Source organism: Cololabis saira, chromosome 6, assembly GCF_033807715.1.
Source record: "Cololabis saira isolate AMF1-May2022 chromosome 6, fColSai1.1, whole genome shotgun sequence".
Lineage (NCBI taxonomy): Eukaryota > Metazoa > Chordata > Actinopteri > Beloniformes > Belonidae > Cololabis > Cololabis saira.
In genome coordinates, this window is record NC_084592.1 from 12,228,630 (window position 1) to 12,243,137 (window position 14,508).

The 14,508-nt window shown below is 36.8% G+C and overlaps 1 protein-coding gene across 1 annotated transcript; it reads right to left on the reverse strand.

Moving 5' to 3' along the window:
- Positions 1-2,163: 2,163 nt before the first annotated feature.
- On the reverse strand, positions 2,164-9,366 carry med4 (mediator complex subunit 4). The gene is made up of 7 exons (XM_061724392.1): positions 8,291-9,366; positions 7,912-7,978; positions 6,436-6,606; positions 5,375-5,432; positions 5,039-5,125; positions 4,818-4,949; positions 2,164-3,329 (listed from the first exon to the last, which is right to left on the reverse strand). The coding sequence occupies exons 1-7, from the start codon at positions 8,362-8,364 to the stop codon at positions 3,157-3,159; spliced, it is 762 nt and encodes a 253-aa protein (XP_061580376.1). The 5' UTR covers positions 8,365-9,366; the 3' UTR covers positions 2,164-3,156.
- Positions 9,367-14,508: the final 5,142 nt, after the last annotated feature.

The window sequence follows — 14,508 nt, forward strand, 5'->3', positions numbered from 1 at the left end:
TGCCAATGTCCTGTCTCACAAATCCATCTGAGCCCAAAATTGTTTTGATATTTGGCCCGTGTTGCACCATCTAGTTAGTAAAACGAAGGACAAAACAAAAAAAAAAAAAAAAGGAAAAATACACATCTGAAAAGTGCCAGTAATCATTATGTAATTCACTTTTGCAACATCTGGAAACTTTCTGGAGATGGACAAAGTAACCATGTTATTACACGAGCTAAGCATTCAAATTCAATTAAAAAAACTTAGCTCATGCCTTCAAGCTGCTGTCAGCGTAATTATCAGACAATTTGCAATAAACACAAATTAAATAAGAGGCTGATGGAAAATCTGAAATAACAATTATCAAAGACTCTTTAAGACGTGTCCTGCAAGGACATTTTTTCTAATATACGCAGATGGAAGATGTTACTGAAATTAAATATAAGTGGATGAGTCTTGATCAATTCCTGTCCCTCGTACTACTGAGAACGTATTAGATATGTCTTTCCAGAAATGTGGAGATGAACAACACAAAAACATGTGGGAATGATGTTTTTTAGATTAATAACTTCCAAAACGGGTTAACCTACACATTGGATAACAGTCCAGGGTGATCAACATTAATTTTGGACTGGATGAAGTTATAACGAGTATAAGTCTCTCGCTCTCATATGAATGGTGTGTAACCATGTGGAAAAATATTGGATGTTGGATATGGGCTTTTTCACTAATTATTGCTTCCACAAGTCAGTCATGGTTGGGTGGAAGTAAGAGTTACTGAATTCTGCAGTCAAAGTGGTTTCCAAGATGATGGGAATAAAAAAAAACTAGGACTTGGGAAAAAGTTCAAGAGTTAAAGTTTAACTTTAAATTCAGCTGAAATGATTTCTTACAGACTATTTTGTGAAACTAGACTGTAGTTGATAATAGCACTTGAGTTTGGACCAAACTTGACGGAACAGGATCAATTATTTCACGGAGCCGACCCTCCATCAAGAACAAAGATGTACAGTATGTGGATGGATTGGAACAAAAGAGATCCTTATTCACTCCTCCATTTTAGGGGTCGTTTTGCTCATCCCCCAATTACCAGTCGTTTATCCTGGTTGAATAATAATCTTGTTAACAAAGAGATGAAAAAGCTGCAAAGATGACACAGCTCAGCCTCAGCTCTCTTTCCAGTAGATGAAAACAAACCAACCAACAAAACACCCGCTCTGCAGTAGTCGCTCCAGTCCAGAGACACCCAATCTTGAATATGACAGCTTATGTTCAGGTTGCTTGACCTTTATTAGGTTGCAATCTTCAGACATTTCCTTTCCATCTCCTCTGCAGACTCACTCTCCTCCTCTTCCTCCTTAGCATCTCCCTGTGGTTGCAGACAGTAACTGCAGCAGGAAGCTCAGCTGGATCAGCCTGATAAGGCTCAGACTTACAGCTGCTGGTTCATTTACTGCTAATTAAGTACAACTTAAATCAGTAACATTTACTATTCATTAGACTTTTCTGAGGTGGAGGGAGGTGTTGGAGGCTGGTTATTTTGTCAGAGGACTTTGGGACTAGTTGTGTAAATCCTTAAAAGCACTGGAGTCAATCCACCAATAGCGTAGAAATAGCGGTAGTGCAGTCGCCACACATATCTGATCTCAGCTGATGGATGGAAACATTTATCGTGAGTTCAACATCATCATCCACTTCTCTGTGTTATTGAGCTGCAGTTGAAAACACCTCATATGGAAACTAAGAGGCTGGACCAGGATGGTGCTGATGCTCTACAACTCACGCAAGATGACTAAATAACATGACATCACATTATAAGCAAACATACTGTTGAAATTCACCCCACTTGACATGTTGCTTAAATTGTTACAGATTTTTAAATATATATATACATTTCCTTTAAAAAAAAAAAAAAGGACTTTTGACGGACAACTTTCATATTTTACAGGGAACTTTATCAAGTTTTACACATCTATAAAAATATACTTCTGGCACCACCATAAAAATACCTTTTCTTTAACTTTCTCAGATGTTTTTTCTGTATGTCATATGTGATGGTCAGCAAGTCATTTCCATTTAAGTCGGGGTCTCTGGGAACACGCTGACCTCTGTTTCAAAGGTGAATAATACACCTAGGTAACCATAAAAATAAATAAGCAAGCAAACAAACATTAAGGCTTTTTCTTTTTATTATTCAAAAAGGTGCTTATTTACAAGGTTCAATATGTACAATCTTATTTACACAGCATTTTAGCCAGTTATTATCCAATGACTTAAACACAAATATCCTGGTTACATCACATGAAAACAAAAAAACAACTCAAAACGTGCAGTTAAATACTTGGGTCATCAAAGAGCACGTTTATCCTGAATCTACTTATACAGCATGTCATTTATTGTCTTTTCAATCAAGCGTATTTGTATTTGGTTGCATTTTTTTCTACATCTTAATCTTTACTATTAAACTTTCCAATTATTCAATCAATTTGTTTTTAAATATGATAGTGAAGAAAAGATTGTTTTATCAGTTAAATAAATGTTAAATGAAAAGAATGTATGCGAACATGAAGATTTGATGCTCAAAAATCTAAGAAACAGTGTCCTGTTCCAAACATACAAGCAAACTGTAGATATACTGCATCTGATTTTTATGGTCTTAAGGAGTCCTTGAATGCACAGCCTTTACAATTTAGCACAGCAGCACGGCCTCTTTCCCTTCACTGTTCCTATAATCATTTATATTTGTAATTCTGGATTCGTAACAGCACAAAAAAGTTAAGCCAGTGGCTACAGTCAAATCAAGGGTACAAGTGACAAGATGCCAAAGTAAAACGGCACAGCACAGGTGTCTGACCAAGCAGAGCCATCAGTGACCGAGATAATGGTTTTGTCGTGTGTAAACTGAAGTGCAGAACCAGATTTTGGGGGGGAATTTAAATTGTAAATATTACGAACACCATTGACTGAAACCAAGATAATCAAATCCACAGAAATGCATTTCTCCTCTTGCACGACTAAAGTAGGGTGAAAACTCTCTGCAGAAGATGAGTCGAGGCCTTCGACAGAAGAGATGGATTTTGTCCATGAGTGTGTCCTGAGGAAATGTCTATGTGACGCTCAGATGCTGCTCAACAGTGACCTCTCTGTTAAACACACAAACAGTCCTCCCATGTTTCAGTCCGAGTCGCTACTGCTGCTGGAGGAATCCGTCGACATGGCCTCAACATCGTCCTCGTTCTCCTTGTTGTGGCCTGGGGGCTCCAGGCCAAAGTCGTTGCCGTGGTGAGGAGGTAACATCCCCACGGAGACGTCTGAAGACTGCCAGGGGTAGTGAGGCGTCAGGATGTCTGAGGAGATGAACAGAAAGTTCATGTTAAATGTAGAGTATCAACTCTTTGCTAGATTAACTTTCCCCAGGAAACAAGTCCTTTTTTGATTTCTTTTGAAGGAAAGCAGGAGCTAAATAAAAAACTGGGTATATTTGAGAGAAGTAGCACCATATGGGTGGGGCTTGCTGTGATTTACATTTGATTGGTTGAGAACTACACAATGTTATTTTCGCATGTCAGTCTCAATCATCACCAAGAGAAAAAGTTAAAATTAAATTAAATTTCTGCATAGGTAAATATACTAACACCTACAAAAATCTATCCTAGCGCTCTTCTTCCTCACTGATTAGAGACACATTTGAATTTACAGCTTTTTTCATATACAGTAGTAAACGTCTGAAGTGGATCGAAACATTTCATTAAAGTTTTCCAAAGAGTGGATATTGTTCACAATTCTGGCATAACATGCAACTGTGTTTTTACCCACTTTAAATGTTGACTACTGTATAATTACACATTTTGTTACATAGCATTTGCAGGAACAACATGAACTGCAAAGCAATTAATTATCAAGACCTAGACAGTTTGAAATCTTAGTATGGATGTTAAAGACAAAAAAAATCTCTTACAGTGTTCTAAATTTAAAATAGGTATGTCCCGATTTGAGTCATTTGATTTTGAGCATCTGCTAATACAGAGTCCCGATCTTTCGACTTTCGTAACACATTTAAAAAATTAACAAATCCAAAATAAACAAATCCAGGTTTTCCCCCATTTTTATTTTATTAACCTTATTTTATCATTTAGCACAGTTCTCTTTGAGGTAGCTTCAACAATCAAGTAATAATAGTGCAAATTTAAACATAAATTTGAATTAAATAAAAAGAGCAGCTCAACTTAAAATATCCAGCAGGTCTGTAAACAAATAAGCAAATAAAAGTGCAACAGTGTCATAAACTAAGGCCAGTAATGTGCTTTTTAGACTCTTACTTCTTACTGTCCTTTTCTGGCTTGAAGAATAAACAGAGGTTTATAATCCAGGTGCCATAAAGTAAAAACCCTGTCTTGTTTCTGGATCAGCCTGTACATTTAGAACAGGTGTTTTCACTAAGGACCAACCATCTACCTGCAGAGGAGCTGGTTTAGTATTTGGTTGGAACAACTGCTGGACTGGATTTTCACTTTATGGCACCTGGATTATACACCTCCGAGAATAAAATGTTGGTGATTGAAGTGACAAAATGACGTGGACCCGTTGCTTGTTGGTACACCGGTTAACATTTTTTCAATAGTCTTGTTTGATGCACTGATCAAAATAATGAGGATAAAACACATATCCAACCCCTGATCAGGATGCAACGTCCAATTTCAAACAACGTGATCAGGCCCGATTTCTGATCACCTGATCGGACTAATTTAAATTAAATATTTGTTCATGTTGCTAAACTCTAAAGACAGTTTTATTAAAACGTTGCTGTAGTCCTTTAAGCTTCCAGGTGAACTGACCTGGTAACCTCCCAGCAGCCAGAGCGTCCCCTGGCAGATGTCCGTTCACGCCGTTGGTCGGCAGGTTGGCCATGTGTCCCAGCATCCCGCTGCGCATTTCCAGGTCCGTGGGATACGGTCTCCGTGGATCTCCTGGGATTAACATTTTTGTTAACAGTTAAAGTAAAACCAGACCTCTGCCGTCAGTCAGCAGGAGCTACGGTTCATGCACGGGTTCATACCTGGCACCCAGTTGAGCGGCGCACACACAGCGTTACTGGCACTGATTCTGTGAGCGTACTTAATAATTTCTTCTGATGAGATGCTTCCTGCAAAGAGAAAAGAATAAAATCAACTTGGTTTGACGTAAAACAACCAGAGCCAACAGTCTCAATATTCAGAAAAGCCCGGCTGGAAGTAATGACAGGGAAACAGGGAGCTTATCTCTTAAATGTAGGGAAAAACATTTGTCTGATTGGAAGAGGCGTGACCTTAAAATAGCCATGATCTTTAACAATAATAAAAGATAAATGACACATTTCAATTCAGCAATGTGTTGAATACACATGTTGGCTTACCTTTCCTGGCTTTATCAATGGATTTAAGCTTCTCTTTTGCCTGGTAAACTGCAGTGGCCTTGAGAGGGGAAAAAAAAAACAATTAAAACCAATTCACACAAAGAAGTCACAGTCACAAACATGCAACAGTCAGTCCAAATACTGTCCAGTTTAGTGAGAGTTATAAAGATTATACCTCAGAGTATTGCTGAAGTGAGGTTTGATCAAACTGGAACTCAGTGGTCATATGCAACAAAACCTGACTGATCAATGATATTGGTAAAGTAAAAGACATGGACCGACCTCTTTGTAGTGGTGTTGCACACTTTTAGATTTGCAGAGTATTTTTATCTTTGCGTTCAAATATTTATTATCCAATAAAGCAAAAGGTGTATGAACCAAAAATACATTGATTGTCCTGTTTTGTGTGGTAATTACAGCTGGATACAGTTTTGATTTTCACATTTAACAGTTGCCATTTCATATTTCCCTCCAACTGCTTTGAGTTGCATTGTTGTTTACTCATTACAATTAAACTTAACTGTTGTGCACTTCCAGTTTACAGTTGACAGCTGGTCTAGAAATCAAAAATACCGCAGTTTTCTGGATTTGATTGTCTTTAAAACAAAAAGCTGTTCGCCGTCTCTTCCCATAGGTTTAACAGTCGTACCATTTAAGAGAGAAATACCTTATTAATCATCTTATTGACTTCAAAAAACTCAATACAACCCATGATTACTCTTTTTATGTCCCCTGTACTACACTATCCATTTTTTACATTTCTTTGAAACCAAACTTGAGTATTTTGGGTCTTGAAAACACGTTTCCCCATGTATACTATGCTGTGTTGTGTTTTATTTAAGTATGGAAAGGCCGATCCTGTTCCATGGATATTGTTTAGTTCTGTAATAGTTAACTTCTTTAAAGCACTTCCACAATAAGCTAACCGGCCATGACTTCAGTTTAACTTTCATCGAATGTAAGTGTTTTATTGACTGACACCACCCAGAGTTTTACAATGGCAACAGAAATACCGATAAGAATGATGGTGCGAGAAGAAATTATACAGCAAGTGGCCTCACCAGGATGTGTTCGGCTTCCTTCAGCTGTTTCTGGAGCTGCTGGATGTCGCTGTCTCTTTTCTCCACCTCCTTTTCCAGCTGCTGCATCTCCTCGTGAACCTTTCCCTGCTGCTGGGCCACTTCCATCAGCTCCTGAAACTCACCGTCCCTCTGCACCAGGAGCTCCAGGACCTTTAAAAACAAAACATATTCATATCTCATAGTCAACTCAATGAGGCAGTAAACAAAGTAGAAGAAAAAAAAACAGTCCACCATGCCCTGAACATATATACATAAATAGGCCTTCTGTAATCCATTTAGCCTTGGACAAGCCAAATATGCAATCTAGCTGTGTCTCTTAACTTAAGAATTAAGAAACTGAAGTTTCAAAATTTACACAACTTCAGCCATCTACTTACATGCCAGATGTATAATGAAAAAAACTGGATTCATTGTGTGATGTTGGAGGGGACACACATTTCAAACAATCAGATTTATGCACCGTTTGAAAGGAAACTCACACCATGGATGTTGACAATTTGAAATCCTTTTATGAAGAGTTAAAATTGAACCACATAAGTTCTTACGGCTGCACAGCAACTCAGAGATCTGATGTTGTGGAGACTGCTAGAGAGTTGAAGATGACCACCGTCACCTGCCTAATTTTTTTGTGAAATTAAACCATGAAGTAACAACCACCAAAACCCTTGAGACATCAAACTTAACCCAAAACCCTGCTGAGCGTGTGGTGATGCCACAGTAACAAAGACTCGTCCTTCACTAACGTCACCACAGAGATAGAGGTGAAGGGATGAGTAAAAAGGAGAAAAAGGGTTGATCTGTCACATAAATTATCATATACTCCTATTCCTTTTCTGTTGGCCTTTGAACAAATAACTTGATTCCTGAACCTGAAATCCCCATGGTTTTTAGATTTATGTCCCCATCTGTCCATTAGGAGAAAATTCAAAGTTCAAATGGACAAACTTTTCTTGCAGTTAAATGGTCATGCAAAAATAAAAGTTCCTTGGGCTTCAATGTAATATGTAGAAAGAAAATAATTTTTGAAAATCAGAATTGAGAAGGCAGAAAAAAAAGAAAGAAAATAAACTATTATTGTCCTCCAGTCAATCATGCTTGTGATTGACCGAAATAAATATTAACTAACTAACAGTACTTCTCTGAGAGCCCAGACTCATTCAACCATTGCTGCTGTAGGTTGTGCTGAATCTGAACAGCAATCTGACTGAATGAATGAGTGCCATACATTTACACTCCCAGTGGGTTTCTTCCAGCTTCAAGTATGTGTGTGTGTGTGTGTGTGCGTGTATGTATGTGTTTGTGTATGTATATTATATATGTGTATAATATTATGTGTGTGTATATGTGTGTGTGTGTGTGTATATATATATGTATGTGTGTATGTGTGTATGTGTGTGTGTATGTGTGTGTATGTGTGTGTATATGTGTATATGTGTGTATATGTATGTGTGTTACCTGCGTGTCTTCTCCCTGCTGGGGGAGTTTCTGTCCTCTGGACAGAGCCAACATCTCGATCAGCTCCCTGAAACACATCAGTTCAGAACAGGTTGATTTGTGGAGAGAGATGTGCTCCAGAGAGGCGGACCAGCGTGTTCCAGCCCATGCCTCGCATTTACCTGGTTAGGTTAAATTATAATAGAGCTAAAGGAGTTTTAAACGCCGTTTAATCACAGAGCCAGATGTTTTTTTCTGACAGTAAAAACTCCGGTGTGTTCTTTGGTTCTGACTAATTGAGTAAACCCAAACACAGCCTCCATCACGGTACAGAAAACCACACAGCTAAGATAAAGGAGGACTTTAGACTGCTAGGGGAAGCATGTTAGTTGGACTTTACCTGGATAAAACCTCCAAATCATCCAGAACAGAGAGTAATCGCTCCTTCGTCGACTTCTCTGCTGTTGCCGCCATGTTTAGTGTCTCCGGCTTTCTCCTTCTGCTGAGCGCTGATTGGCTGCTGGCGGATAACGATGTGGCGCAGTACCGCCCCCTGTTGGTACGGATGTGGAATAGCGCTTAAAAAAAACCTTAAATCCCTTCAGACAAATTAGTTTGTCCTCCTAGATTGTGATGCTATAAAAAAAAAAACGAGTGTGTCTTGCATAACAAAATAAGAATAACTTTTAACTTGTGATTATTTTTCTTTAGTAATACCCTCCAGTTTAGCATCATGATTGACAGGCGACCTGTCCAGGGTGTATCCCTGCCTTCCCTGCACAGAGCTGCAGCTCCAGGATCCTTAGAAACAAGAAGGGGGGGAATCTCCAGTTCATGTTTTTTTATTTTTTGAATCAATTGTGTTCTGTTTTCCTCATGATTATTGCAGTAAATGTAACATCCTCTGTATGCAACCAACTGCTGCAACCAACAAACTAATCGCATTTATCCCTATGCTTCCCTGTCATGGATAATGAGCTTTTTAAGTAGTTTGTTTTAGAGGATTTAAGGGTTCTGTTAAATCTAAGCCTTGATATAATTGTTTCTTTCCTCCTCTTTCTTCCTGTGCTATTTACTTCTCCTATGTTCTTTTGAATTTTGCAAAGCCTCTGCACCTTTCTTTCTTTTTCCCACAATCTTTGCCAATTTTCTTTAACTTCCTGTTTGACCTTTTCAGTCTATAAGTTGACTGAAATGCTTTTAATGGCACTCATTTGCACCTTTATCCACCATCTGTACGCCCCATCATATTAAATCAACAAAATGTTTGCTGTATTTTTAGAGAGTAACATCCCCAGACTGCTTCTTAAAGACTCTAGTGTGTTAATGGTTATGCTTCTTTCACCCACTGAAAAGCTAAAAGCAATGTAATTTGTTTTCCTCTTAGTACACATACATTTCTTCATTCCCATACAAATATTAACAATACAGTATGCAACAATGATTGCTACCCCAACTTAATATTCTTAGATCATATAGATATGGTTTTTCTTTAAATTATAACAGTTTGAGGCAAAGCTTTAGGGAATTTTTTTCTCCTTGTCAGAAATGATTTTGCACTTAATGCACCATGGAAACTTTATTTACAACATAACATTGTCATGTTGTCATTGTTATCTATCTATCTATCTATCTATCTATCTATCTATCTATCTATCTATCTATCTATCTATCTATCTATCTATCTATCTATCTATCTATCTATCTATCTATCTATCTATCTATCTATCTATCTATCTATCTATCTATCTATCTGTCTGTCTGTCTGTCTGTCTGTCTGTCTGTCTGTCTGTCTGTCTGTCTGTCTGTCTGTCTGTCTATCTATCTATCTATCTATCTATCTATCTCTCTAACTGCTTCTCAGAACAGCAGCTTCTCTCTTATCAAATGGATTTACACAAACTTTGATAGATTCAGCTCAAACCTTTAACCATTGAGCGAGAGACCACGGACAGGTAGTAGACGTGATCCCACAGCTATTTCTTCAACAGCCATTCTGATCCCAGGTGGTCCCATACTGAAAACCCGGCTGACCCAGAAAGCTCTCAGTAATTCCTCAGATAGCGGTCATGTGTTTTTTTCAGCAGAAAACCTAATCTTGTTGTGTAACACTGGGCATGAAAAATATCTCTGAATTACCCAAAAGTATTCTTTCAGCTCACAAATAACTGTCCTTGATTACAATAAAATGCATGGGAGTAGGTGTAGATTTGACTTCCTTACTTAGTCCCATAAGCCTTCAGAGGGTTGGAATTAAAATAGATCTGATGTGAGTGAGCTAATGAACGAGGAACAAAGACAAAACTTAGCAGACACTGCTTTTTTGAGAAGTTGGTTATAATTATTCTTCATTTTCTCATCACATGATTTAAAAAATATTCTTAAAATAAATCACAGCTGTCAGACAAATATAGCTAAGGCTGCAACGGGTAACTGACATGGCCCTGAAATACAAGCATGAACACACTGACACTGCACAGAATATGTGACTTTTAGTAAAATGATAAATAAAACGAACTAAAAAAAAAAAAGAATGTTTCTCTACAACTGTAATAGATCCAAGTATATCTGCTGCAAAACTGCTGGGCACAGTTTGGTCATAGGTTCTATTCTATTATAGAAAACATGTATATCAGTACCTTTGAGCTAGTTTTATGTTGTTTATATGGATGCCAGCTTTCCACTGCCTTGAAAACAGTCGACATCTGGCAACCCCCCTGTTTAGCTCTGATTAGTTTGGTTGAAGCTGCCCAGCTGTAAAGACTGCAGTAGGTAACAGGGAAACCTCCTGGATGTCAAAATAAAAGCGCAAATTTAACTAAACCATACTTCATGTATAGTCCACATGGACAAATGTACTAAAGGTAGAGCTGCCACCTCAGTGAAAGAAAAATACAGTCATTATCACGATATAACCTGAAAATGTATTGTATAAACAATATATTTTTTAAGTTTGTACAATATGTTATAACGTAATTACAATATTGTTTTTCATGTTTAAACAATATGATATCAGGTTATTATAATAAACATGTTTATCAAGTCATAACGAAAAACCTTTCACGTTTGTACAATATATGATCACATTATTATAATAAGAATATGATATTGTAAGAACAAATTTTTTTTCGTAATGTGATAAATATGTATAGCTATTGTAAAAACCTTATGATGTATTTTTTCAAACATGAAAGGTATATTGTAATAATAATAATAATTTCCAAATTTAAAAAATATATTGTTAGAACATTTACATTTTACATTGTAACGTGATATTCCTCTAATTTTCTTTTAAAGATGGTGGCAGTTCTACAGGAGAAAGAAATCCCCACGATGGGCTCTGAAATTATTCGAAACTGACAAAAGTAATGGTAAATGTTAATTTACAAAAAACTGACCAATGAATATCAGACCCTGCTTTTTATTTTAGTTTAACAGAATGACAAGGAATTCATAAACAACAAAACTAGACATATTAGCTGGTACCCCTAGATTGAAAATGACTTGACCATACTGGCGTGTTGAACAAAAATGTATCTTAACTAACAACATGAGTGTTCATTCCACTCAATATGGACCATAGAAAGCAAAGAGGAGCATCGTCTGGGTCCTTAGACAGGATAATGTTCTAAAACACACAGAAATGATCAAAATTGACTCAGAACAACTGTTGACTCAGAACAACTGTCACAATGTATACTGTCTATATCTTGTAATTATATATATTTTTTACTTTTTACTTTTTAACCCCCTTCCCTGCATGTGTGTGTTAAGTGTATTGCTGCTAACATGTGAGTTTCCCCATTGAGGGAGTAATAAAGGATTATCTTATCTCTCTTATCTCTGAATTATCCTGAAGTGGCCTTCCATGATTCCTGATTGAACATCGGCGGAAAGATCTAAAACACGTAGTCTGGAGAAGAAACCCTTTAAACCTGAGTTATCAGGAGCAGTTTGCTTACGAGTGCGGCAAAATACCGTACATGTCTACAGGTGCAGAAATCACATTGAGAGTTACATAATAAATAAAAAAATAATCAAAAAAATCTACGCGATTCCAGTGATTGTCTCAATGTCAATGTTTTGCAAATAATCTCTTATTAATTTTGCCAGCAGTATCCTCTATGGACATAGCTTTACACTGAGCAACAACCAAATAGTGGAAAGCAACTTAATGCACCATCACATACCATACCATCCCGTACTGTGCCGTACCATGCAATACCATGCAATACCATGCAATACCATGCAATACCATGCAATACCATGCAATACCACTCCAGCCCAGCTTTATTTATAAATCACTTAAAACAACCACAGCTGAAACAAAGTGCTGCACATGGGTGAATACTAAGAACTGTAAGACACTAAAAAAAAACAGCCAGGACATACTTCAGCTATGCTTGAGTACATTTATTCGGTACTGTTTTTAATTGAAATACATAATAAACAGTTCAAATAAAAAAGTAATATTTTCTGTGGGTCATTTTATATGTGTTATCATGGACTTGTGTGCCAGTCATTTCTAAACTATTTTAATTTAGATATTATCTAACCTGTAGAAAAATATGCAACAAGACAATCTTTGCATTTGGTACTACTAAGACCATTTTGATCCTGAAGATGCCTTTTTTGGCATAGATGTATTTTATTTACTATTAAGAGAATTTTTCTTTAAGATGATAGTAAAATTAAAAATGGCATCCGCTATTTTTGCACTCCATATCAAATATCACTCCATATTCCAATCAGACAGAATGTTGGAGATGTTGCGGAAGCAAAGAGGTCACTATCACTATCATATATTCTGGTGTTGCCCTGTTGTTACCCCATTTTGGTTGCGAGTACATCAAATTCTTGAGACTGTGTTTTCAACAAAAATAACTATTTGCTTTAATTTGTTAGATTTGATGGATCTAGAGGAACTGGAATGGAGGAACAAAGATAAATATTTACTGAGAATATTACTGGTGGCTTGTAAGAAATCAATAACGAAGAAATGGCTGGAGAGGGAGGTGCCTGGTGTAGATGAATGGATTGATATTACAGCATCTAAGTAATGGAAAGAATTACTTTTAATTTAAGAACACAAAAAGAGGTATTTATTGATAATTGGAAAAAAATGGATTACATATGTCTCTACCATAAGACCGGACTTCAGTTTTTTATGTATTCACTTTTTTCTTTTTTTTTCTGGAGGTGTTTACCAGTCCCCTTATGTACGCTTTTACTTTCCCCTTGATACTTTTGTACAGATTTATAGGTCTTCATGTTGATTGTTTGACTGTTTGTTTGTTTAAATGTAAAATCAAAACCAATAAAAAGTTCTATATGTGCAAGACACTGTTTACTTCAATGGAAAATCCTACACAGGAGCCACTACACCAATGCAAGATTAGCAAAGATTTACCCAGATAGGGCTGATTCCTGTAACAGATGTAAACTATCACCAGCAGATTACATGCATATTTTTTGGTCATGTCCGAAATTGTCTTTATTTTGGTTGGAGTTGTTTGATACGCTGAGGAGGGTTTTAGGTAGTACAATCGACCCCGACCCCCTCACTGCCCTCTGGAGTGCCACGACACACTGGGATGCCTAACACTATGAAACGAGTTATAGCCTTCACAACTTTACTTGCTAGAAGGCTCATCCTCCTCAAATGGATGCATATGCTTCCCCCTATGCACAATAGATGGATACATGAAATCCTATACTGCATTAAACTCGAGAAGATTAAGTTCTCCCGTCGGGGTTCCTTGGAAGCCTTTAACAAAACTTGGCAACCTTTTGTTGACCACATTCACTCACTCAGAACCTGAGGACTAATTAAAAAAACTGTGAGCAGAATATACCCCCTCCCCTCCCCGAGTGAATGAGTGTGTTTGCATGTATGTGTATTTTTGTATATACAGGACTGTCTCGTAAAAATTAGAATATTGTGATTTTCTGTAATGCAATTACAAAAACAAAAATGTCATACATTCTGGATTAATTACAAATCAAGTGAAATATTGCAAGCCTTTTATTATTTTAATATTGCTGATCAGGACTTACAGCTTAAGAAAACTCAAATATCCTATCTCAAAACATTTGAATATTCTGGGAATCTTAATCTTAAACTGTAAACCATAATCAGCAATATTGAAATAATTAAAGGCTTGCAATATTTCAGTTGATTTGTAATGAATCCAGAATGTATGACATTTTTGTTTTTTTTAATTTCATTACAGAAAATAAAGAACTTTATCACAATATTCTAATTTTCTGAGACAGTCCTGTATGTAATGTCTGTGTCTAGGATGGATTATCGCTTATTTATCCCCCCCTTTTTATTTATCTTTTCTCAAGTAGAACCTAAATCCAACTCTAATATGCCAATTGCACAACGACAGTACTTTGAGTTCTCATGTGTTATTCTGTTACGCTTTGTTTTGTTTTCTGTGCTTCTCTGTTTGTATGTCTATTTGTTTTTATTTGTCGTGTATTAAAAAAAAATAAAAAAACGCAGACCACTGTAAGTACCAGCTGTGAAATTGTATCATCTCACCTGTGAAATCCAGGGCTGAAGATCCAATGTCAGGATTGGGGGGGACACCAACATGATTTTAATTTTAA

Bases quoted from the DNA above. Each gene is read 5' to 3' on its own strand.
- med4 (XM_061724392.1), bottom strand. From the start codon at position 8,364: ATGGCGGCAACAGCAGAGAAGTCGACGAAGGAGCGATTACTCTCTGTT. The intron at 6,607-7,911 runs GTAACACACATA...TTGTTTTTAAAG, and splicing joins AGCAGGGAGAAGACACGCAG to GTCCTGGAGCTCCTGGTGCA. The intron at 4,950-5,038 runs GTATGAACCCGT...TGTTAATCCCAG, and splicing joins GCCGCTCAACTGGGTGCCAG to GAGATCCACGGAGACCGTAT.